The 26250-nt window shown below is 43.8% G+C and overlaps 1 protein-coding gene across 1 annotated transcript in view; it reads right to left on the bottom strand.

The window, feature by feature from the left end:
- Positions 1–21356, bottom strand: part of HIF1AN (hypoxia inducible factor 1 subunit alpha inhibitor) — a 40422-nt gene extending 19066 nt beyond the window's left edge. The window contains exons 1-3 of the mRNA XM_077454449.1: positions 21077–21356; positions 4559–4809; positions 23–171 (exon numbers count right to left, since the gene is read on the bottom strand). Coding sequence (XP_077310575.1) covers positions 23–171; positions 4559–4809; positions 21077–21262 — 586 coding nt within the window. The 5' untranslated portion in view covers positions 21263–21356. The remainder of the gene's footprint in view (positions 1–22; positions 172–4558; positions 4810–21076) is intronic.
- Positions 21357–26250: the final 4894 nt, after the last annotated feature.

Raw genomic sequence — 26250 nt, 5'->3', positions numbered from 1 at the left:
AGTACACGGCTGGGTACCTTACCTTCCATGCCGATCAGCAGCAGGTTTGAAGTCAGCTGTCCCCAGCCGTGCTTTGCTTGTTGCCTATTAATCCAATTCCAATTAAAACCTAAGAAATCCACCACAATTTTTCGCCCTACAGTATCATTCAGAGTTTGCTGCAGATATAACCTGTACAGAGAAAACGTATTACAATGTATTTCTGTTAACTAGAAAAAGCTAGAAGTTCCGCTTCATATTAACAACGACTGAATAACATTACAGAAACACAAAGTAAATCATTTAATACACCGTTTGCTGCTGCCTGAAACTATATTGTACTGTCCCAGCCGATGTAGTGGTTTATCCACACAAACATGGCGACATAGCCAGGTGGGATGAACAGCCATGGGCATGCAACAATCTCATCCCTATAGGCTCCGAAAACACCATTAATTAACCAATGCTTCACAATGACTATAAACCATTTTCTATAATTACCCCCCACATCAAGAGCAATCCAATCTTTACGATTGCCATCACACCCAGGATGAGTGCCCGATTATTCCTCCTCTTTCCATGCGTCTTACCTGACCTGTATTTTTAGTAGTGAATGCCACAAGAAATTGCTGACCTCTGGAAATACTGACCCATTTTAATGCATTGGGTACTAGTGTGTTAATATCGGATGATGAATAACGTCCAGCAAAGGATGAGGTGAGGTTCTGCAGCCAGATTTGTGTGGCTACTGAAGAACAGTGTAGACAGTTGACTAGCTAGGATTATTGTTTGATTTAAAGGATGCACTGGGGGGCCAAGATGAAAACACTGACACAGCAAGGACCCTTTCACACAAGGCTTGTCCGTTTTGATGGACTTTACTTTCTCAGCAGGGATCGATCCTTTGAGCCCCACTCAGCAGGTGGATGACAGGTCTGTCTCTGCTCACTGTGCAGACACGGACCTGTCAGAGCCCTGCTGTGCTCTAAGGGGAGATCTGATGAAAGCGGGTCTACCTGTCCATTTTCATCCAATCCGCAAATAGGGTTTCCATCTGTCTAGATTTGGCAGACTGGATCGGATAGCGGTGGATGTCAGCGGACATGTCACAGCTGACATCAGTCGCTCCATAGAGATAAATGGAGCATCCATTCAGGTCCGTCTGAAAAACAGACAGGCAGACCTGATCAGACAGCATGTATGAATGGGGCATTAGGATTCATTCAGTGCTCTGTAGTGCATGAGACTGTTCTGAAGTGCACTGCACTCAATTAGACAACCTGTTCAAAATGAATGGGCTGCAAAGCACCTCAGACACATGAAAAATCAGGTGCTGACTGCATTTTAAACCACACAGGACACTGTGCTTCTGATTGGTGTTGGGTGCCATTTACAATGAACGGCACCAGAGCACATATAACGTATGCTACCAGACATCACCAACACAGTTGGTGTAGATGGGCTTTTAAAGTAGCCTCTCTAAACCAGAGTTCCACCTGAGATCATCAGGGATTCCACAGCATCCTGGTTGATAAAGATTGTCAGATCTCCCACTTCTCCGCTGAACTGTACATTGGCACAGCAGCAGCTCTGCAAGGACAGTGAAGTGGGAGGCCTGAGCTCTCCACCTCCCCTTACAGGGCAGTACCCGCTTCAAGTGCAGGTACAGTACTGAAGTTTTTAAAGTGTGTGTGTGTATGTGTGTCTTTTAGAGCTTGTTCATAATAGCAGCAAAGACTGCTTTTCTGAGGCATTTGACAGGCAGTGAAGAGGCGATATGTTGCTTACTCACCACCTGTTTTAACCCCCTAAAATGCAGCACCACGGTGCTGCAACCACGTGCAATGCAGTTGCAGGGAGGTTGCAGCACAGCCACATTCACCTGAGGGTGTACTAATTGCAGCAGCATGTGTACATCCCTGGCTGTTGTCATTGCAGCTAAAGAGGGAACAGTTGAGGATAGTAAAAATGCGGCTTCTTCACATCTGTGCAACAGCATGATGGACAGCACATTCACTTGAATGGTCTTCCCTACTTGTAGAAACACAGGAAGCACCAAATCACGCCGCACCAAAAATGCACTGCATTTGCCAATGTGTTTGGGTACCATTAGGAATGAATGACACCCCTGCGCACCTGCTAAAGAGCATCGCGTTTGTCTGCATGTCAGAAATGCAAGTGATTTTGCATGTGTTCCCCGGTGAACAGCAATGTGTACCAAGTCTTAGACTGGGGTGCCTTGTGACTAAAATACTTTCCAAGGGCGTCCTGCCAAAAAAAGTTGAGAAACCTTACTTTTAAGTACAGCTATTTTGCCTGTGTGTTTTCCAGGAAAGCTTTAAAAATGTTGTTGTGTTAATTTCCTACATCATGCAATCTACTGCATTTTTTGTAACCAGTCTGACACAGAAAATACCCAATATTATGGTACACGATGTTTAAAAGTTTTCAAGGCAACATTTTTCTTGAAAATGGATAGAACTTACTATCACAGGAAAGGAGTCATGTAGTTGGTACATGAGGAATAATGATTTTGATAGTCTCTACTTAAAATGCACTAGTCAAACAAATATAAGATATAAGGCTTGCCATTGTAGATCTCCTGAAATGCTAGTTTTCTAGCCATGGCCAAATTAAATGCTTCCGAGTTACTGACCTATAACAAGCATGCAGCAAATGAACATCAGAGATTATTCATACTTGTTCCAGGGCGCTAAAGCACTATACAAAGACATGCCCGAGTGCGTCACAAGACATATCACAGCCAATAGAACCAGTAGTGAGCACTCGTGAGGACTTCACAATGGGTGAAGCGTTTATTGTGATCTGACATTTTGGTGGGACTCAACTGTCGGATCACAATAAAACGCTCTGGATGTCAGTTTCACCTATTGTGGAATCCTAACATTCTACTGCAACAAATGGACCTTAGTCCTGACAGATATGAGTGAGACTACACAGAAGGCCCTGCCAACTAAATCTTTATGGCAGAAAATAAATGCTAAAAGGTGCGACAATTATTCTCCAGTAAAAATGTATTCACTCTGGGTGGAGCTTGTAGGCAATACAAGGGTTAGGTTTCATTTTTATTAAGGTTTTTTTTTTTTGCTTGGTTTCTGGATAGAGGATGAAAAGATTTCATTTTAGTCGAAGTATACACTTGCAAGATTTATGCTTTTATTTTTCCAAAAGATTGCTGCCACTCCCAAAAACATCAGGTTGCTTTTACTTGGGACATCAGCTTTCTGGCATCTGAGATGTGTAAACCCAAAGACTTAGTTCACACTTGCATTAAAAGCAGGCATTTGAGAGGCGTTAAAAACACCCCTCAAACGCCTTTGTAAATGATACAATGGACAGCACACACTGCTGTTCACACTATGAAAACATGAAGCCTCATGTCGAGCCAGGAGGCGTTTGAAGACTTTCAACACCTCCCATTCAAGTCTATGGCAATGCTTCACAAACGATCTGGCAGGCAGTTGCGGGGCATTAAGTTTACTTTATTAACTGTAATGGAATAGGTGTCTGTGAAGCGGTTTTAATATGCCCTAACACTCAAACACATTAAAACTGCCCATAGGGCATTTCGGGAGCATTTTTAACTCATGATTAACACTTGTAAAACGCCAGTCTAACGCACATACTAAAGCTCATGAACGCGTGTTTAACACCCATACTAACACTATAGGAGCATTTGTTAAGCATTAGAGACTTAGTGTGAACAAGCCCTAACACAAGAATATGATCATTGCAAACATCTAGCAGGAAAGCCATCTAGGATCTTGTCATTAAACACTTCCCAAGTCCTTCAGCTACAGGTTAGGGATCGACCGATATCATTTTTTCTGTGCCGATAGGATACTGATATTTTGGCCACCTCTTGTGCCAATAGCCAATATTTTTTATACAAAAAAAAATGTACACTGTCATTTTACATTTTTTTTTTTTTTTTTAAATCACGGTTATCAGGGATGTTTACATTCCTTGTAATAGGCATTGACAGGTACTCTTTATGGCGAAGTCAGGGGTCTGTAAGACCCCCAAACTCCTCCACTTCAAAGTACTGAAAATGTCAAGACTGGCGTTTTTGAATACTTTATTTTTTAAAACTAGCGCCTTTAAGATGCAAGTGATGTCATGACATTGTATCCGGATTATTAGCTCCAAGACCCGAAGCAGTGGCTTTGTTCGGGTCTTCGGGCAGCCGGCGGATGCACTGGCTGGTTGCTCGGGCCTCCTGCTGCTTGTAATAACAGCTGAGCGGCTTCTGAACCACATCGGTTGTTATTACAATAAAGCCGACTGTCGGCTCTAAAGAACAGTACAGACGTGATGCATGCAGCTGCAGGAATCACCCCGGTAAAACCCCTTGAAGCTATTTTGGTAATAATCGGTCAGTTTTTTGACCAACACTTCTAAAAAAGTGAATATTGGCCGCACCGATAATCGGTCAAACCCTACTACAGGTCTCTTTCCAGTTGAAGAAAACTTAATTATGAAGATCTGATATTTACACTTGGCTTCTGTGGCAAGCTAGACATTGCTGTTATGTGACAATAAAATGAGGTTATCTTACCTCTCATCACCGCCTCTCTGTTCTATGTCTCTGAGCTTCTCTACAAACTCTGGAAACTTCATTTCTTGTCTAACAGACTTAGGCTTGAAGGTCTTAAAGTTCACCATTTTCTTCTCATCGTAATAGAGAAATTTGTGGCCGTTGGCACTGTACACAGAAAAGTCCCCATTGCCAATGTTGTCCTTCAGATAGTCTAAATCCCACTTCAGAGCTGGATGAACCAGATTCGTTTCCGTCAGAACCACCGGTTCCTATTTCAGAACAAGAAAATCAAGGTGTTGAGTTAAGCAACTCTGATGTGTTAACGTGTAAACCTAAAATGCCATAAGAAAAATATGCTGTAACAGTCACAAGGAAAACACCACATGTGAGCTAACAGGAGTGGAAAAAAAGGATGTGAAAGCGTTTAGAAAGTACATTTATTTTTCAATTCAAATAATAAACATGTTATACTTACCTGCCCTGTGCAATGGTACTACACAGAACGTCCCTAAACAGTGTCTTCTGGGGTCCCCCGCCAAGCTGTCCTTGCCTCCTCTTGATTCTGAGCCAGGTTGTGTGCATCAATTGACACACAGAGCGCCGCTCAGGCCTGCCCATGCTCCCTTTCTAAAAGGTAAAGCATAGTAGCAGCAGTAATCTTTCAGGTTTTCGCTATTTAAATATCAGACTCTGCCCTGGTTCACATTGATGCTACTTTAAAATCCTGCTACTTCACTTGAAGTAGCACAATTTCTAAGTAGCAGGTCTGTGAGATTTCAGGTGCCTCTTTTAAAGACATCTGTGCAGCTTCATTTGTCCATTGAAGTCACAATGGAAATCAGAAAAAGTATTGTAGGAGCTACTTTTGCAAATCAGTGAGGCGCCGCACAGTCAGCGTTACATTGGTTGGAACAATGCCATTGACAGCAATAGGCTGTGACTTGTCATGTGATTTAAACTTTAAACAAACAAATCGCTCCAATGTGAAGAGAGTTTTCAGCGTTGTACCGAAAAAAAAAAAGGCGTCGATAACAGCTGGCGAAATCGCCCATGATTTTACCGTGCTTATATTGTGTTTTTCATAGGTAATGTAACTTAAAAAAATGTAACACTGATGCAATTGTAATGTGTTCTTCCTCTGTTTTCAATAGGGAGGTGCATTTTTTGCGTTTTTTTTTTTTTTTTTTTAAACTGACAAAACATGCACCAAAAATGCAGCAAGCGGGATTTTTTAACACTGCTTCAAAAAAGGTGCCGATAAATGAATTCATATTCATTTAAATTCATGATATTAATTAAAACAGAATGTTCATATCAGTGCACCACCAGCAGCAAGTGAACATGTTGTCCCTGAAGTTGATGGGTTAAAAGCAGAAAAAATGGGCAAGCGTAAAGATTTGAGACACTCTGACAGGGGCCAAATTGTAATGGCAGGACAACTGGATCATTTGAACTCCAAAACTGCAGCTCCAGTAAGATGTTCCCAGTCTGCAGTGGGCAGGACTCATCAATAGTGGTCCTTGGAAGGAAAACTGGTGAACCAGAAACAGGGTCATGGGTGTCAAAGGCTCAGTGATACACAAGGGGAGTGAAGGCTGACCAGTGTTGTCTGACCCAACAGAAGAGCTACTGTAGCTCAAATTGCTGAAAAAAAAATTGAAGGTTCTGATAGAAAGGGGTCAGAACACACAGTGCATTGCAGTTTGTTGCATATAAGGCTGCATATGGTGCCCATGCTGACCCGTGTCCACAGCCAAAAGGGCCTACAATGGGCATGGGAGCATCAGAACTGGACCACGGGATGGTGGCCCGGTCTTCTAAATTCAAGAATTGATTTAGAAACTCAACAGGTGTTGACTTGGCCTCCAAATTCTGGAGATCTAAATCCAGCATTTGTGGGAAGTGCAGAAAAAACAAGTTTGATACATGGGGGCTCCACCTTGCAACTTAGAAGTAAAAGCAAAGTAGAACTAAAGGCAACATTTTTTTTCTCTAGTTTTGGATAGAATGGAGAGGAATTAGAACACCTGTCAGTTTTTATTGCTGTCTGAGATTCACGCTCTTGATTTGTCCTGTTTATCATTGAAAGTGAAAGAAAATCCCAAATTTGGGGATTCTGACATCAGAACAGTAATAGAGGGAAATCTTCCACCGAGGACACTAGTTTTAGTGATACCCCAGGATTCTTTCACTGTGGGGGGGGGGGGGGGGGGAGGGGGGTTCCTATTGCTTCCTGTTTTGGCTATAGGGCAGGAAGTGCAGGGAAATCTTCCCAATGTGAAATACAAGACAAAAAAACTGGCAGGGGGTTATAACCCTCCATACTCTACCTGGCACCTGAAAATGCTCCATACTGCCCCTACCCTCCTGTAATGTATCCTAAGCTCCGCTTGCCCATTTGCATGCCCTGGATCAGCATAGCGGGTTCCGCCAGGAAGAGGGGAGGGAGGTGAGCTGGCACACGTCCGCTCTCCTCCCCTTCTTGTTTCTGACCCCATCAAGGCCAGGAAAGACTAATGCAGTGTGATGTACATTGCATTACATTTAATGAAGCACAGAGGAGATGTGAAGGGTCTTTTAGACTCTGGATGTCCCATTAAAGAGAACCTGTCACCATAAAAATCATCACATAGAGGACTTTTTGTCCCCTATGTAATGGGAAAAAAAAAAAAAAAAAAAGTTAAAGCAGAGTTCCAGTTCCAGTACAAATACAGCTGCTGACTTTTCATAAGGACACTTATCTGTCCAGTGAGCCCACGATGTTGGCACCCCTAGCTCTGGGTGCAGTCGTCGGCATCTTCACTAAGTGCAACAGGAAGTAAAGCCTTGCGGCTTCACAGCCCGTTTCCTACTGCGCGACTCACGTTTTGCTTTCTGAATGGTCCAGCTGTTTTCTGGGACCTGTGTGTCTCACAGAAGGCAGCGTAGGGAAGGAGGAGGAACCAGAAGTTTCATAGATTACCGCACAAAGATGCAGCGATTTTACACAGAAGTGGGTGCCGATACCTGGTTTTGCCAGGTGTCCGCTCCCCCCGAAAAGGTGCTAAATGTGGCAGCGGAGGACGAAAACAAGGGGAGCTTCTACCTTTGGATGGAGCTCCGATTTAAAAGAAATGTTTTTTTTTGTAAAACAATTTAAGTTGCAGCCAAAGAAAATATAGGAGGTTCCCACCTCCACATTTATGCATGTACAAACGTAAACGCACGGAGCAGGGCCCCTATGCCTGAAAAAGTCCATTGCAATACACATACTGCCAAGCAAATTTATTAAGCCTTGAACTATATTGTGCATCCTGCATAACCCTCTTCACATACTCTTGTGTTACCCCCCAGGTGCTCCTTCATCCCCTCCCGCTGGGGGAAAAAAATCTGATAGCCTTCAACTTGTGTTCCCTTTTTTGAAGCACAGGCTTGCTTTAACATATAGGTAGAAGATGGAAATGTGCTAACGCGGCATGTGAGGTAAAAACGTGGCCAGAGAACACAGCCTGCTAATCGATCTCAGGAAAGAAAACAGCACGACTGGTAACCTGGAAGGCTTGGAAAACAAATGATACACAAGTAGTGGTTCATTAACTAGGACTCAAGTCTGCCATTCAAGCTTGCTGTACCGGACATGTTATCTCTTTGCTCAGGTTCACATTAGTACTAGAAGAGTCATCGCAGGATTGGCTTGTTACACATTTACAAGTGACAAGCCTACGGTATCTGTGAAATTGATCTAAGCGGAGATTAATAATGGGGATACACATTCCTGAGCAATGTTTGGGTTTGTGAACTTTAAGTGCAGAAGGCAGTGTGTTATTTCCAAGCCTTCAAGCAGTGTAAATATTGCTCTAATCATGTCATCTACAATGCAGAGTCTAACTTTATTGTAGCTGCTCAATTCACCATTCCAAAGCACATGATTTGCCAAAACTTTGCTGCCAAGTGGAAGTCCCACGAAACCACTAAAATAAATAAAAGCTCTTTTTTGAAATATAACAGGGACAACAATTCGACCAGAGAAGAGGAGGATCTGGGCTGCTCTGTACAAAACTAACTGCTCAGAGCAGTTAGCAGCCTCGCCAGTGCCCGTCACTGCAGCCTCGCCAGTGCCCAATGTGTACTCGGCTCAGCTCGCAGTCACACCAGTCCCGCCTCTTGGCCCACCTCCTATGATGAGCATAACACCAGTCCCACGCTGGGATACGTGACATCGATGCTAGGAGCCGCCCAGGAGGCGGGACTGGGCGTGAGCGCGAGCCAAGCAGAGTACACAGGAGATCCGGCTCCGTGAAATCCGGCGACGCTTGCCCCCTCCTAGGCAACCTATATCGTCGTATAACACACGCCCATGATTTGGCCCCTATTTTCAGGGGGGAAAAAATGTGCGTTATACACCAATATGGCATATATCTTGATTGCCACAGGCAAAAATGATTTCCTGTATCGCATCGTGGGCATAACACTTTGTCACTGATGGTATCCTACAGATTGACCAGCGTATTGTGGAGCGGGTGGGAGGAGTTGTCCAAGATTGAATGTAACTTGCACACATTCTCCTCTCCAACACTGTTGTAAAAGACTCCAATTTCAAACCAACAACATCACTGGCCTTGAGAATCAGTTAGTTGAGTCTGTTAGTGTCGGACATTGTAAACCTGCTTCCCCAGCATGCCACTGCATACAAGAGACCACTGGCCACCACAGGCTCATAAAACATCTTCAGCATAAAAAAACCTCAGTCTCCTGAAAAAATAGAGGTAGCTCTGGAACTTTGTATAGCGCATCTCAGTGTTCTTCTCCAGTCCAGCTTATTATCTTTGAGCACCCCAGATACTTGTAACCCTTTACTACCTCCACATCCACTCCTCAGATGGATATTGGGGTCACTGGTGGCTTCTTTCTGAAATCCACAACCAGCTCCTTAGTCTGTCACATTTAGATCTAGATGATTAACCTCACACCATGTGAGAAAGCTCTCCACCAGTCCTATACTCATCTTCCCCATCTCTAATACATCCCACTACCGCATGACAAGAGAGCAGGGTGGATTTCATTTAAATCATCATTTTTAACCACTTAAGGTCCGGGCCATAGCCGAATGACAGCTACAGCACAGACCTCAATTTCTGGGAGGCCGTCATATGACGTCCTCCCCTGTGAACGCACCCTGCAGGGAGCGCGCTGTGATCACCGAGTCACTGAGGTACCGGTGTTCTGGCATATTCAGTCCGGCCATCATATAGCGTCCGCCCCGTACTGCGCATGCACAGTACAGGGCAGAAGAAGCTTCGTAAAATTTCCAAAGCTGAACGGCGCCTGCGCCGTGAGTGGAGGTGGAACCCCTACCATTCAAGCGGACATAGGGTTGTGAAAATTAGACGGCCGCTCGCCTGGACTCAGTGCGCAGGCGCCGTTCATCATCGGCATGCGCAGTACACAGCGGACGCTATCTGATGGGGGACCTTATATGATAAGACACCGGCCCCTTACCATGTGATCAGCTGTCAGCCAATGACAGCTGATCACATGATGTAAACAAAAGCTAGTGATTTCGTGTTTTTTTTTTCTCCTCACGCTGACAGAGGGAGAAGGAAAAAAAAGTCCATCACCAGCTTATGTTAAAGGGACATCAGTCCCGAAGAGGAAGGAGGCACAACTGCCTCCTCTGTGCCATTCAGTAGCCCTTGCTAGTGCCACCTGTCATTGTCACTTGCCACTGCCACCTATCAATGCCCACCAGTGGTGCCAATGAGTGTCACCTAGCAGTGCTGCCTATCAGTGTGAGCAATCAGTGCCCATCACTGTCGCCTCATCAGCGTACATCAATGGAGGAGAAAAATTACCTGTTTGCAAAATTTTATAACAAAAAATAAATATATACATATATCTCTTTTTTTTTTTTTTCGGTCTTTACATTTTTTTAACAAAAAATTAAAACCGCAGAGGTGATCAAATACCACCAAAAGAAAGCTCTATTTGTGGGGAAAAAAATGATAAAAATTAATTTGGGTACAGTGTTGCATGACCGCGCAACTGTCATTCAAAGTGCGACAGCGCTGAAAGCTGAAAATTGGTCTGGACAGGAGGGGGGTTTAAGTGCCCAGTAAGCAAGTGGTTAAAGAGCAACTGTCATCTCTGTCCTGCAGCAGCCCCCCCCCCCCCCAACCCACAGACAATCCCATTCACTTTAATGGGATGGCTGGTGTGGCGGCAGTGACACAAGGCGAGAGACGGGGCAGCAGCAGGTGAGTGGATGCGCACTAAAACGCGCTCATGATGGATCTGAAATGACAGGTGCTTCTTAAATGTAAACACTTATTCTTGCTGGTAGTTAGAACCTTTAACAATTGCAAACAAAATAAAGGTTTCTTATTTAGAATAATAAGCTGTCAGCAAACAAAAAAAATTAAATAAAAATCTGATTAAAAAAACAAAAAAAAAAAATAAAAACCATTGATTTTTATCCACCCTCGAGAGACTGTCGTAGCTGAACTCAGTGGTAAAGACAGTAAAAAGAAAGGGAGAGAACGGTCCCCTGTGGAACCCCAATATTGCTGATCTATCTGGCACACAGTCTTGCAAATCCATGACACAAGAGAAACGTCAACCTGTATTGCTGCTAGTTTCTTGCCCAAAAGATCTGGCCTGATAGTATTAAAAGCACTGTAGAAGTAAAAAAAAAAAAAAATTTAAAAAAAAAAATAAACACACACGACCCTCACAGAGCTTGCTGACTTATCCAGGTGTGCATACATGTTATTTAGCATGTAAATTATAGTATCCTCAAACCCCAGTCTTGGCTGGTATGCAAACTGCAACGGGTCTAAGCATTTACTAACCATGGGTTGTAACTAGGGTTGCACTGATACCGATACCAGTATCGGTGCCAATACTGGGTATTTGCCAGAGTACTTGTACTGGGGCAAATGCTCCCTATTCCTAATCCGATACCTTTGCTTTAAGAGGCGGCCGCGTTCGCTCCCGGTAGTCAGTGGGTGGAGCGGAGACCGAGTCCTAGCAGCAGTGGAGAGCGAGTCCTGGCAGCAGCGGAAGGTAAGCTGGCAGGGGTGTGGGTCGCAGCCACATGTGCTGCAATCGGTATCAGCGAGTACTTGAAAAAAGTATTTGTACTTGGTCTTAAAAAAAGTGGTATCGGTGCAACCCTAGCCCTAACTGATATAAAACAAGTCTCTCCAAGGTCTTCATGATGTGGGAGGCCAAAGCCACGGATCTATAATCCTTGGAGTCTTGGGCACAGGGACAAGACAGGACTTCTTCCACAACACAGGAACCTTTCGTAGACTTAGATTCAAGTTAAAAGACCCGCTGAAGAACATTCCCCAGCTGGTCTGCACATGCCCCAAGCACCCTGGGACTAACACCATCAGGGCCTGCTGATTTTACTGCCTTAGGTCTCCTCAACTGTCTACTCACATGATCAACTGTAAGACATTGATGCACTTTCCCGTAAAGGAGAGGTAGAGCTGTTCTTATAAAAAGAACCACCAGTAAAAGTATCAAATAGGGGTGAATCAGAACACAGATTAAAGGAGGAAGAACATGTAGTATGAGGAGAGGAGGGTACAGTCCGCAACTCTACTCTCCTACAGCTTTGTGATCACTCTGAAAGACTTAAAGCTAAGGCCTCCGAATCAAACCTATTCAAAAAATGGATCCGTTCATTTGCCCTCTCCACATCACCCCTAAGTCCCTTCACCAACCTGCTTAAGACCTGTAATGGTTCTCATGCCACTCCAGACCTTTTTCTCTTTGTTTTGTCCACTTCAGCTTTCTTCTATATATTTTTCCTTAGCCTCTCTAATCTTTATCCTCAGGTCCTTCTGAATAATTTGTAACTCCTCCCTATTACCCACTCTAAAAGCCATCTTCTTGGAGTTGAGAATATCCTCCATATACCTAGTTATCCACGGTTTATTATTTCACAAGAAATTCGACAATGCGGCTGCTGGAACTGCTGGCTATACACTGGTTGAATTTCAATTTTCATTTCAAATTCTTCATTTTAAGATAATTCCATATTCTGTTAGCGGGATCAAATCAAATTGAATTTTTAACCATCGTGATGAGAAAATGAGAAGTTGCAGGATTGAAAATTTTACTCGATCCAACTGTCTAACAGCCTATGTGTTTTTTGTTCAGGAAATTCCATCATTCCAAAACCGAATGGTAAAAGCAATACTTTTTACAGTTCATTCCGCACTCACGTGATCTGCTTTCAGCGGACAGCAGTACTTTCAAAAACGACATTCGTCCAGTCATTGAATGTACAAATCATTTCCTATGAACAATCATACAAATGTTCTCTTGAATATCTACCAATGCATAGACAGCAAAGAGTGAAGCGTGTGGGAGGATGGATTTCTGCTGGTTAGCTGCAGAACGTGTCAGCATCACATTTTGTAGATTTGTAGGCTACAGCCACACACATTCACAGATCTCGTATCTGTAAAAAATGTAGATCTGGTTCCTTGTGAAGCGGTGATGCAAATCTTGACATACAGGGAAATTTCCCTCCAAGATTCTAAGACGAGTATTCCAAGTTTTCTTCCTCCCCTTCACTGTTCTTCCTCATTCCTTTGCTCCCCTTATGGTTTACAGATCTCATTCTCCTCGACACTAGTGAGTTATTCGATGTATACACTACTGCTATAAGTGGAATCTCTTCATTTGACTGCAGCAGCATTCATTTCATCCATAGAGTGTCTCAACAAAGACCACTGGTATGAATGCATGTGTCAGAACCATCAGTGTGCTAAAGGCAACTAAAACAGAACAGGAAGAACCTGAAACGTGCCCAGCGTTTAATATACTGAAAATGATTACAGACAACTGAATTTGCCAGTGATCAATGACTAGTGCAGGCTGGTGTCGTTCTGCAATGATGAGATTGCATTCAGCCCATAGTGATGTAGAATTAGGAACGTGTCTATGACCTTAGTCAGGTAATGCAGTACAGCTCATTTTAAGTACCAGTGCAGGGATCTCTGTATAATAAGCTTTTGCTGTGTTGCCTACTGATGAGTAAGGGCATATTGATGAAGCATGGAATTTATGTGAGAGAGCTGATCTTTTGTTAAAAGTGCTCTACAGGGTAAAACCCTGGCATTAGTTTAAGGTTTAATATTGCTTTAAGATATTTTTTTTTTTTCTTAAGAAAACAAACATGTTATACTTACCTGCTCTGTGCAATGGTTTTGCACAGAGCAGCCCTGATCCCCTTCTTCTAGGTTCCCCCGCCAGCACTCCAGGTTCCTCCTCTTGAGCAGGTGCCCCCCCCCCTCCCCCCGTGGGTGCTCGTTCCTGAGCCCCGCTGCTGTGTCCATTGACACAGACAGTGCGACTCCGCCCCACCACCATCACAGCATTTGACTGACAGCAGCGGGAGCCGCAATCAATCTGCCCAATGAGGAGCGAGACAGCAGCGCAAGCCACTGAACATCACTGGATTGGATCGGGCTCAGGTAAGGGGGGAAGCTGCAGCACAAAAGGTTTTTCACTTTAAAGGATAGAATGCGCTAAAAGGTGAAAAATCTTCAAGTATTATTTTTTTTTACATTAAAATAACAAACATGATATACTTACCTGCTCTGTGAAATGGTTTTGCACAGATCTGCTCTTTGTGTATTTTGCGAACTTTCTGTCACACCATATTTGTGCAAAAGTCTTAATTATTAAAAGTATCGTTTTTAAATAAAATAAAAAATAATTTATTATAGAATCTACATATTGGAACCATGTACCATTGGTATAATGATAACCAAAGAAAAAAAAAAAGTTTTGCTACCAGAACTATATAAAGAATAAATTAAAAGAGGGAGAGAGAATAAGGGGAAAAAGTAGAAGAGAGAAAGAAGATAAAAGTAGTCTTAAGAGAAAAAATAGATAGGGAAGAAAGAAATGAGAGGTAGTAGGGGTTCCCGGGGTAGTACATGGTAATAAACACATACCATGAATGCAGAGAATGGAAGTATAAATCGAGATTACCAAGGTCTTGGTAGGGAAGCATTAACATTGGAAGGCAAAAAGTGAGTCACGCAGGATTCCACATATTTCAACGCACACAGATATCCACACATATTAAAGTTGAAATATTTATCTTGAGTTATAGCCTCTGTTTTGGCATGGATCATTGCTTGATTGCTTCTATTTTTAGTTTCAGCAATTATTAAAGACGGGGATTTCCAAGCTTTGGCAACTGTTTTGCGGCTGTAGTGATCTGTAATAGGAGTTTGAGTTGGCGGTAGGAGAGAGCGGCCGGTTTTAAGTTTAAAAGTGCTATTGTAGGATCAGAATTGATATGCTTTAAACACTGTTTGAAATCCCTCAGAAATACATCTTTCCAGAAATGTTTTGCTACCGGGCAATCCCACCTAGTGTGGAGATGTGATCCTAGATCACCACAGCCACAAAAACAAGATGGAGAATAATTTAAAGGATATTCCGCAATTCTGACAGGGACCAAATACCACCACGTGAGTACTTGGTCATTTGTCTAAGGCAGCTATATTTTGTGAAGATAAAGTTAGTTGTGATCCAAATCTTATCCCAATCAGCTGCATCCAATGAAAACCCAAGATCCACCTCCCACTAAGCCCTTGTACACACGGTCGGAGAATCTGTCGGAATGCGTCCTATCGGACCGTGTCGTCAGATAATCCGACTGTGTGTGGTATGCATCGGACTGATTCTGTCCGAATCTCCGTCTGACCCAATTTTCCAACATGTTGGAAATATTTCCCGACCAACTGGGCCGGACGGACCTAATCCGATCATGTGTAGAGCATTTTCATCGGACCAAGTGTCACGCATGCTCAGATCAAATTCCTACATCAAAGCTATTGGCTACTAGCCTGAATGTAGTCCCATCGTAACGAAATTACGTCATCACGTTCTGAAAGATCGGATTTTTCGCCAACTTGGCCCGACCGTGTGTATGCAACAGTTTCGGACACAATCCGTCGGACTAAATCCGACGGGCAAAATGCGACGGATTTGGTTGGCAAAATCTCCGACCGTGTGTACAGGGGCTTAGCCATATATGATGGTGGGTCTGAGTTGGGTTTCGAAGCATCCCAAACTGGTACCACCGACACAAGCTCAAAGCCCGTTGACATAGGCTCTAATATATGTGCCATTTTTTGGAAAATCTATTCTGCCCCAATGTTTCCATTCTGTATTGCTGGAGGTAGTGTACAGAATTGGACATGACAGTATATTATATTTTCCAAAAACACCAGCCAATCCTTGGTCTTTCCATGAGATCACTCCACCATTTTTTCAATCGGTTCAATGAGGTGACCCTTATCCAATGATCCCCCACCCCCATTCCTTTTTATTCTCTCAACCTTTGTATACCCTGTTGGTTTGCTTTGGTTTATTGTTCTTACAATGACCGAAATAATTGTCTTCAATAGTAACTGGCTCTGTGAAAGGGCACAATATTGGGTGCGGTTTATTAATCTTCTCCTTTAGAGAACTAGAAGAGACAGTCAAAATGTGGGCTATGATGAGACCTCATGCACACAGGACATTATAACAAACAGTAGCGTTAGCTGCAGGTAGCTGTAGAATGAGTTTTGCGGCATTTTTGCAGTAGCGTTTTTTTAAGCAAAACTATACTCCCACAAAAACGTATATGGCTCAAAAACACTGATAAACGATGAATAACCACATTTTTCAGCTTTTATCAGAGTTAGAGCATTTTTACAGCTGAAAAACTCCTCTAAAAACTCACTAGGGGGGACGTCCTCTCACACCCCTGATAAAAGTGATCTTGCAGCGAATCCGCAGCAGAGACCACTTTTATCTGAAAGTGGACCACCCGCAGTAGAGGATATTGGTGTAATGGCAGCTATCTGCTGCCATAACCCCGCTATTCCTCTTCAAACAGCTGACGTATAACGACGGCGGGCGGTCCTTGAGTGGTTAAAGAAATTAACTAGCAAGGCCTAACTGAATGGTAAAGAAAACTTAAAAATACAAAAGTCACTGTAAAAATATAAACTAACACTACTTTAAAAGTGGACAATGCCAGTAGGGCAGTGGTTACTATCAGTAGATCAGTGGACAGTGCCAGTAGTTTATTAGGCCAGAGATTCCCTTTCTCTGCAGCCTCAGCAGCACTGGACAGTGACTCAATGGAAAGTGCTCTGTGCCGAGTGGCTTCCTGTTCACTGACAAACGGAAGCATAGCAAAAACAACTTACTATGCTTCAGTTATAAATGAATAGAGTGAGTTATCTGTATCGATCTCTCAATGTGTTTTTTCAGAAAAGGAAGGGCCAGTAAATAACATTTATCAGCCCCTTTTCCACTCTCCATCCTAAACTCCCCCCCTATAGCAGCAGGAGAGAAGAGGAAGGAAGCCAGCAGCGATGCAGAGAGGGTACACAAGGTGCTGGGCAGCCGAAAGAGGGGAACAGGAGGCGCGGCATTTACTGGTTCCGATCGTCTATTTTCCTCCAACAGCCGCTGAATGTCAGCGGGAGAGCGAGGAGAGGCGGCCTCCAGCAGGTCCTTCAGTTCCAGGGTCAGCAAGGAAGGATCAACTGTCACCTAGACACTTTAATGGAAACAACTTTAATAAACCATTCATTCATTAGTTCCTCTTTACTCGGTTGTAAGAAAAAGGGGCGGGCTTACCAATGTAAATACTACACAGTATACATTTGCGATTGGTCATGACCTCGGAGTTGTCCAGGGTTGGATAAGCTCTGTACACTGTGCTTATATACCGAGCCATCTGAGAAGAGGTTTGTTCAATTCCTTTATTGTGCGCAGTGGCCACCCAAGGGCGATTAATGCAGTAATGTTCTTAACCACTACAATACAGGGCACTTTCGCCCACTTCCTTCCCAGCCCAATTTTTAGCTTTCATCGCTCTAGCGCTTTCAGTGACAATTGCGCGGTCATGCTACACTGTACCCAAATGACATTTTTATCATTTTGTTCGCACAAATAGAGCTTTATTTTGGTGTCATTTATTCACGACTCCATTTTTTATTTTTTGCGATATAAGCGCAAAAAAAGCGGAAATTTGGAAAAAAAACAATATTTTCTTTTTTCCATTTTAAAAGAAATCCAATAATATCAAATTGTGTCATAAATTTAAGCCAAAATGTATTCTGCTACATGTTTTTGGTAAAAAAAATTCCGTTAAGTGTATAATAATTGGTTTGTGTGATCACGGACATATGTACGCAAATGATCATGTACATATGTGTGCAGGTGATCACGTACATATGTGTGCAGATAATCATTTGGACATGTGATTTTAGTGGGACATGTTTTTATTATTAGGGATATGTGTTTTTATTATTTGGGGACATGTGCGTTTTGGGGACATATGTGGGGACATTGTGTTTATACTGTGTGGTGTGTTGTGTGTTTACACTAGACTGATGATCAGTGAGTAAAAAGCTGTAAAAAACAGCTCATACTCACTGATCATCAGCCGGCTGCAGCGATCTCCTCTCCTCAGCGATGACTTCTGTGTGAGGAGAGGAGGAGCCGATCGCCTAGCAACCGGCTGTTTGTTTACATCACATGACGGCCGTGATTGGACACGGCCGTCACGTGATCAGGAGGGCCAATCACAGAGCCCTCCTGCCGATCTGAGATGCGCCGTGTCCGCGCGATCCCGCTCTTTCTGAAGGACGTTCCTGAACGTCCTATCAGAAGTAGATGGCTCCCACCCGGCCGTATATGTGCATTGGCCGGGTGGGAAGTGGTTTTAAACAGCACTAAAGAAAATAGGATTTTTGTACCCACCGTAAAATCCTTTTCTCTGAAGTTCATTGATGGACACAGCACCTTTAAATCTTGGACTGTCTACGGTCAAGATTTAAAGGAGCTGTGTCCGTCAATGAACGAAAGAGAAATAAGTGTACACCACCTCGCCACTCAAAAATGTAAGGCACAAGGTAAGTGGTTATAGTATATATACCAAAAACAATGCTTTAGTTCTGGAGGTTATGGGGGAGGATTAGGTTTTACTGCTGTTGAACTCACTGCCCTGAGGACAGCCTTCTCACCAATCAGGAAAAGTGTCAAAATAAAAAGTAACATTTAAATAAGAAAAAGAAATAAGAAAAAATTTCAAACGTCCGGACGAGATCGCACGCAGAAGTTCAGACATTTCTCCAGTATGCAGAGGTCAGCTAGATGTGGAATACACTTCATTCATTACAGGTAAGTTTGCTGAATCAAAGCCAAAAAAATAAATAAAAAATAACCAAACTACAGCTATAGATGTGTACAGTCTGGACAGAGGTTCTCTTTAGGAAAGAAAAGTGCTGAAAATTCTACATCATAGTTCACAAATAACACATTGGAATGTTTCGTTTAAAGTATAACCAAAGGCTATACATTTTTTTTATAGTTTTGGATGAAGTTGAGATTTAGAACACCTATCAGATTCTTATTAGTGTCTGTGACCCCGTCAGGGAGATTCACCCCATTTGTCCGGTTTACAATTATCATGCACACTGGACATTTTGGGGCGTTTTTACAGCTGCTGTTTTTGGCTGGTGCATTTTTTTGGGTGTAAAACAAATGAATAAAAACACCAAAACTAGTGGGTTCTGAGAGGAGTTTTTCAGCTGGAAAAAATGCTCTAATGTCAAAAAACACCTAAAAACGCAGATAAACGCCCAAAAATGCAGCTCACCAACCTTTTTGATCCCATTGAAAAAAAAAAAAACACTTAAAAAAACGCGCTCTCGCCCCCGCTATCCTGCTTAAAAGGAGCAGACATACAGCTACTATGGCTCACAGAATCGTGCCAACCTGCCACAGTATAATGACGGAGGCTGGTCGGCAAGTGGTTAAAGACTAAACCTTTTTCTGAGACTCGTTGCTTACAAGTTAAAACCAGTATTTTTTTTTACTAGAAAGTTATGTGGAACCCCCAAACATTACATTTATATTTTTAGCAGAGACCCTAGAGAATAAAATGGCAGTTGTTGCCATGTGACACTGTATTTGCACAGCGGCCTTTTAAAAGCAAAAATATACTTCAATGAATTTAAATAAAAAAATAAAAAACTAAACAGTAAAGTTAGTCCAAATTCTTTTTGTAATGTGAAAAAGTTGATGTTACGCCAGCAAGAATCGAGAGAGAATCATGATCTTTATTGCAAGCAAAAAAAAAAGTGATTCTCATTTTAGCCAGAATCGTGCAGCTCTGCTGTGAAGGAGTTCATTTCCAAAATGCCCTTTTGGTATCTGAATCCACCATAAATCAATCTACAAGGAAACCAAACATCTATATCAGGGATAGGCAATTAACGGACCTCCAGCTGTTGCAGAACTACAAGTCCCATGAGGCATAGCAAGACGGACAGCTACAAGCATGACACCCAGAGGCAGAGGCATGATGGGACGTGTAGTTTTGCAACAGCTGGAGGTGTGCTAATTGCAGATCCCTGATCTATATGGACAGAGGGACATTCTAAAGAACTGCCCCAATAAACTAAACACAAGTCTATAAAAAGCATTGGCTATAATCTGATGACTTCCACACACCATGCAACTTCCCTGCTACACCAAATAAGCAGCATTAAAGTGGTCCCCTCATTTGTCTCCTTCCCCCCTCCGATGCCACATTTGGCACCTCTCAGGGGGAGACACATACCTGTCTTCAACAGGTATCCTGCCCCTGCTTCCAGGAGTCCAGGTCACGGCATATTATGTCAGTGGCTTCCCCTGCCGCCGAGCCAGTAGGAGAGCCCAGCAGTGCCTCACGCATGCGCAGTAGGGACCCAGCATGAAGCCTTAATGCTGCACTGCCGGGCTCTCTTACAAGCAATGGCGGTGGCAGCACCCAACAGCTGATGGAAACATCAGCTGTGGTACCGACATCGCTGGACTGCAGGGCAGGTAAGTGTCCTATTATTAAAAGTCAGCAGCTGCAGTATGTGTAGCTGCTGGCTTTTCATTTTTGCAGGGCTGTGAGGACCTCTATACCAGCCCACCTATTCTACTCTACCCATCTTGTAGACAACGTGCCCTGCTCTAATCACCGGGTCGGTGACCTACCTGCCACGCTACGACCACCTGGTGTCGCATCTGCAGCGCTCCAACTTAATGCTCACCTGTCATGCTCCGACCGACCATGTCTCTCACCTGCTGCACTACAAGTGTCTGCCAGCCCACCTATTCTACTCTACCCACCTTGTCGCTGACCAGACCAGCTCTAACCACCAGGTCGGTGACCTACCTGCTGCACTACAACCACCTGATGACCCATCTGCAGCGCTCCGACCACCCAGCTTTCTCACCTGCTGCGCTCCAAGTGTCTGGCAGCCCAATTATTCCACTCTACCCATTGTTAACAGCCCACCTGTCTCACTCTGCCCCTTAGATGGACCCCCCCTACCCAGCTGGTAACTCTCCCCTGACCTCTGCCCCCCAGGATAGCACCTCCTCCCCCTCCCCCATTGACTACGTGACCTCTCCATGGCACTAGGCACAGCAGGTGATCAGGGGGTCCCACACACAATACGAGGGGGTCGGACACTTCCTCACCTCGTTATCGATCATCTCTTCCGCTCTAGGGTCAGAGTGCTGCAGCCGCGGGATCTGTCGGCTCTGAAACTGATAAGAACGTAACTGAGACTCATTCCACCCGGGACTTCGGGGCTCGGCCTCCCCGCCACCGACTCTCCTCGTCTCAGCCACCACCTCAGCAGCCGACACCCCGGCCTCCGCCATCCCCCCGGCGGCGCACAGACCTGGCCCCAGGACAACAAATACCGATCTGTGGCCCCGGCCCGAGGAGGAACAACGATACCAGCGCTCACTGGCCAGAGCGGCGACCTACTACACAGCGCCCTCTGGCGGCACCTAGCGAGAACTGGACAGCTGACACTCTCCATTGTCTGTGCAGTTTGCCTATTGCTATTCTCTAGTACTGATTTGTATTCCTTATTAGCATATTGGGGGATCAATAGAAAAAGGGAGAACAATGAAAACATATGCATTCGGAGGAATGAGGGCCCTTTACTAGGGATGAGCCGAACACCCCCGTTCGGTTCGCACCAGAACTTCGAACATCCGAACACAGTTAAAGTCTAAGGGACACGAACATGAATAATCAAAAGTGCTAATTTTAAAGGCTAATATGCAAGTTATTGTTATAAAAAGTGTTTGGGGACCTGGGTCCTGCCCCAGGGGACATGTATCAATACAAATAAAAGTTTTCAAAACTGCAGTTTTTCGGGAGCAGTGATTTTTAATAAATACTTAAAGTGAAACAATAAAAGTGTAATATTCCTTTAAATTTCATACCTGGGGGGTGTCTATAGTATCAAAGCACCTTGTCCCCATGTTGATGGGGAGAAGGGCCTCATCCCCTCAACCCTTGTCTGGGGGATGTGGGGGTCTGCGGGCGAGGGGCTTATCGGAATCTGGAAGCCCCCTTTAACAAGGGGACCCTTAGATCACGCCCCCCCCTGTGTGCAATGGTAATGGGGTACAAAAGTACCCCTACCATTTCACAAACAAAGTGTCAAAAATGGTAAAAATTACAAGAGCCAGTTTTTGACAATTCCTTTGTTTAAAGTCTTCTTCTTTCCATCTTCTTCGGGTCTTCTTCCTTCCCTCTTCCTTCAGTTTCTTCCTCCATCTTCTTCTTCTTCTGATGCTCTGCTTCTTGCTTCGGTGTTCTCGTCCGGCATCTTCCTCCGTGGCGTCTTCTTCCCCACTTTGTTCTTGGGCCGCTCCGCATCCTTGGGAGGCTCCTGCTGTGTGATGCTTCTCTTCTTCTGACAGTTCTTCTATAACGGAGGGCGGGATCACACAGTGACTCCACCCCCTCTGACGTCACCGGGAAAGCCATAGGGAAATCCCCGTCAAAGCCATAGGGAAATCCCTGTTAAGTCACCGTGCGTCAGAGGGGGGCGGGGTCATCGGGTTGGCCCTCAGTTATATAAGAACTGTCAGAAGAAGAGAAGCGTCACACAGCGGGAGCCTCCCATGGATGCGGAGCGGCCCAAGAAGGAAGCTGGGAAGAAGATGCCACGGATGAAGATGCTGGACGAGAACACCGGAGCAAGACGCAGAGGATCGGAGGAAGAAGCAGAGGAAGAAGAAGATGGAGGAAGAAACCGAAGGAAGGAAGAAGACCCAAAGAAGATGGAAAGAAGAAGACTTTAAATAAAGGAATTTTTAAAAACTGTCTCTTGTCATTTTTAGACACTTTTTTGTGAAATGGTAGGGGTACTTTTGTACCCCATTACCGTTTCACACAGCGGGGGAGGACAGGATCTGGGGGTCCCCTTGTTAAAGGGGGATTCCAGATTCTGATCAGCCACCCACCCGCAGACCCCCACAACCACCGGGCAAGGGTTGTGGGGATGAGGCCCTTCGTCCCATCAACATGGGGACAAGGTGCTTTGAGGGGCTACCTCTAAGCACCCTCCCATTGTTGAGGGCATGTGGCCTGGTACGGTTCAGGAGGGGGGGCGTGCTCTCATCCCCCCCTCTTCTCCTGCTGCCTGCCAGGTTGCGTGCTCAGATAAGGGTCTGGTATAGATTTTTTGGGGTGACCCCAGGCCATTTTTTTAAAAACATTTTGGTGCAGGGTTCCCCTTAAAATTCAGACCAGATCTGAAGGGTCTGGTATGGATTTTGAGGGGGACCCCCACACCATTGTTTTAACAATCTTGGTGTGGGGTTCCCCTTAATATCCATACCAGACCTGAAGGGCCTGGTATAGAATTTAGGGGGACCCCCCACACATTTTTTTTCTTAATTTTTGGTTGGGGGTTCCCCTGTGGAATGTGAAATGAGTTGGCCACCTCCCTGAAATGAGTTTTTGCAGGTTGGGATGTCTGCCCAGTAAACAGACATTACCACAGCTTACGTCCTCATCTCAGCACGACTCCTCCTGCCATGCAGTTCACTGGTTCTTTTATTCACACACAAACCCCACAAACTGGAAGCCCTGCCTCCAACATCCAATCGCCTCCTACACCGGATGTGACCTCACAGGATATGACCAAATAAGGATATGACAACACAGGATGTAACAACACAGGATGTGAATGTCAACACAGGAGAAATTAATTTATACAACAACCAATGAACACAGTTTCTGCTGATGGGAGCCTATCTGCAGGTGTATGCCCATGGCTCCACAAATATGTTGCTCAAGCATATGTGGGTGACACGAGCGCAAATCCGCTAAACCGATAATGTGTTTACAGAGCAAACACACCCCCCCAGATGAACGTCTGAGCATCACACGGGCCATTTCGCTGGCAGACATATCCTCACTCTGCAAACACCTCTCTCCAACAACAGGAAGTTTTCCACTACCTAACAGATCTCAACCAGCGCTAGTCTGCCCCAGTCAGCTCTTTAGAGCGGGTTGCGGGAGAACTAACACTGGGAGACTCTATGACAATACATATTAAAATATATCTTAAAATAATTTCCACACCACCGATACATCTAATTATACTATATCACATACGATTGCTATATTTACTTCTGCGCTTTATTCACATACAGCAATTTGCTATTATATATTCACCAGTCAAAGATGATTTGTTATTCATTTCAATATGGATTTTATGAATTTGAAGCTTTTATATATGTATTGCAGTGTTGCACAATACTTATCTGTTTATTTTTTGCACGTTATACCTTATACAGTATTTCACAAAAGTGAGTACACCCCTCACATGTTTGTAAACATGTTATTATATCTTTTCATGTAACAACACTGAAGGAATGACACTTTCCTATAATGTAAAGTAGTGAGTGTACAGCTTGTATAACAGTGTAAATTTGCTGTCCCCTCAAAATAACTCAACACACAGCCATTAATGTCTAAACCGCTGACGACAAAAGTGAGTACACCCCTACGTGAAAATGTCCAAACTGGGCCCAATTAGCCACTTTCCCTCCCCGATGTCATGTGACTCGTTAGTGTTACAAGGTCTCAGGTGAATGGGGAGCAGGTGTGTTAAATTTGGTGTTATCGCTCTCACTCTCTCATACTGGTCACTGGAAGTTCAGCATGGCACATCATGGCAAAAAATTCTCTGAGGATCTGAAAAAAAGAATTGTTGCTCTTCATAAAGATGGCCTAGACTATAAGAAGATTGCCAGGACCCTGAAACTGAGCTGCAGCACAGTGGCCAAGACCATACAGCGGTTTAACAGGACAAGTTCCACTCAGAACAGGCCTCGCCATGGTCAACCAAAGAAGTTGAGTGCATGTGCTCAGCATCATATCCAGAGGTTGTCTTTGGGAAATAGACATATGAGTGCTGCCAGCATTTCTGCAGAGTTTGAAGGAGTGGGGGGGGTCAGCCTGTCAGTGCTCAGACCATACGCCTTACACTGTATCAAATTGGCCCGGATGCCTGTTGTCCCAGAAGGAATCCTCTTAAAGATGATGCACAAGAAAGCTCACAAAAACAGCCTTTGGAATACAAAATACACACTTTTTGTGAGCTGCTATGATTCCTATATACCACTAAGTGCAAACAGCTGCCAGCACTCAACCACACTCCCATACAAATGTATGTATCTTTAAAACAGTCTTTATATCAGTGCAGCGCTGTAAGTAATAAAAATAAAATAACATTTGTGAAGAGTTTTAAATTCTTATTGGTGTTCTGTGACTTGTAATCATCCTGTGTGATTTCCACTAGTCAATTTGTGCTCTTACCTGAATTTGTTGACCCTACAGATAAGTACGGTCAAATCACACTTTTAGTCATATACGGTATATCCTCCTATTATGATTGGTGAATCCAGTTTTTTATATACTTGTGCTTTAAACAGCTTCTCCATGCTCTTCACAGTTGCTCAATCTTACATGTAAAAAGATGAAAACCACATAGTGTCTTATCCTTAAAGTAAACTTTTTTTCACTTTCATATATTCTACTCACATAAAAACAAAAAAAATGCATTGTGCCTTTAAAATTATACTACATGTGTCTCCTTTATCAGATGTACTCTCACCTGGTCCCTTATAGGGATCAATCATAAAGATAATGTTCCCAGGGAGAAATCTTCACTCAATTTTAGTGGCCTTACGCTCTTTGCCAGAAAGTTGGTTCAATACAGTTTTGCTCTCACTCTCACCTCCGCTCATTTCATATGCAGAAAAAGAAAATGTGCATTATCCTCGATTTATAGATTATACTTCTACCGACTACTACTCACATTCAACATGAATCATGTGCATTAGTGTTACTTAATCTGAGGTGTGCAGCTAAGGGTTAGGACCCCCTAGTGGTCCCCTCACCTCTATAGGGAAATCAACAGCCACCAATAATCCAGCAGGAATAATTCTCTTCTTCAGATGTTTTCCAGTCCTCTTTCCCACTTACGCAATGAAGTCAGAAAAGTTCAATAGTGCTTTATCTCTTATGAATACACTTCTTACCGGAAGTTCATGACCCCCCACTACAGAGGGTCACAGAAAGCTTATAAATATGTAATTGTCCCCCACTCCAAAGGAATCCTTATTGTTCTCCTTGCACCACCGCTTTCATGCATAAATGGCTGGATGCATTATCACAGAACATCTCCCGTGTATTTGAAAAGAGCTCAAAGGTATGCACCAATCATAAAAGAGAGATAAAGCTCCAATAGTGTAAAACCCTTTATTATTAAAATCCAAAATATAGAAATGCACTTACAGTGTAAACGAAAATCATCAGCCTTAAGTCTCTGGCC

Source organism: Lithobates pipiens, unplaced genomic scaffold (genome assembly GCF_037356315.1).
Source record: "Lithobates pipiens isolate NorthernLeopardFrog02 unplaced genomic scaffold, aLitPip1_a1.2 Scaffold_25, whole genome shotgun sequence".
Classification (NCBI taxonomy): domain Eukaryota; kingdom Metazoa; phylum Chordata; class Amphibia; order Anura; family Ranidae; genus Lithobates; species Lithobates pipiens.
Note: the sequence above shows the minus strand (reverse complement) of the source record. Positions and strands in the feature narration are given on the sequence as shown.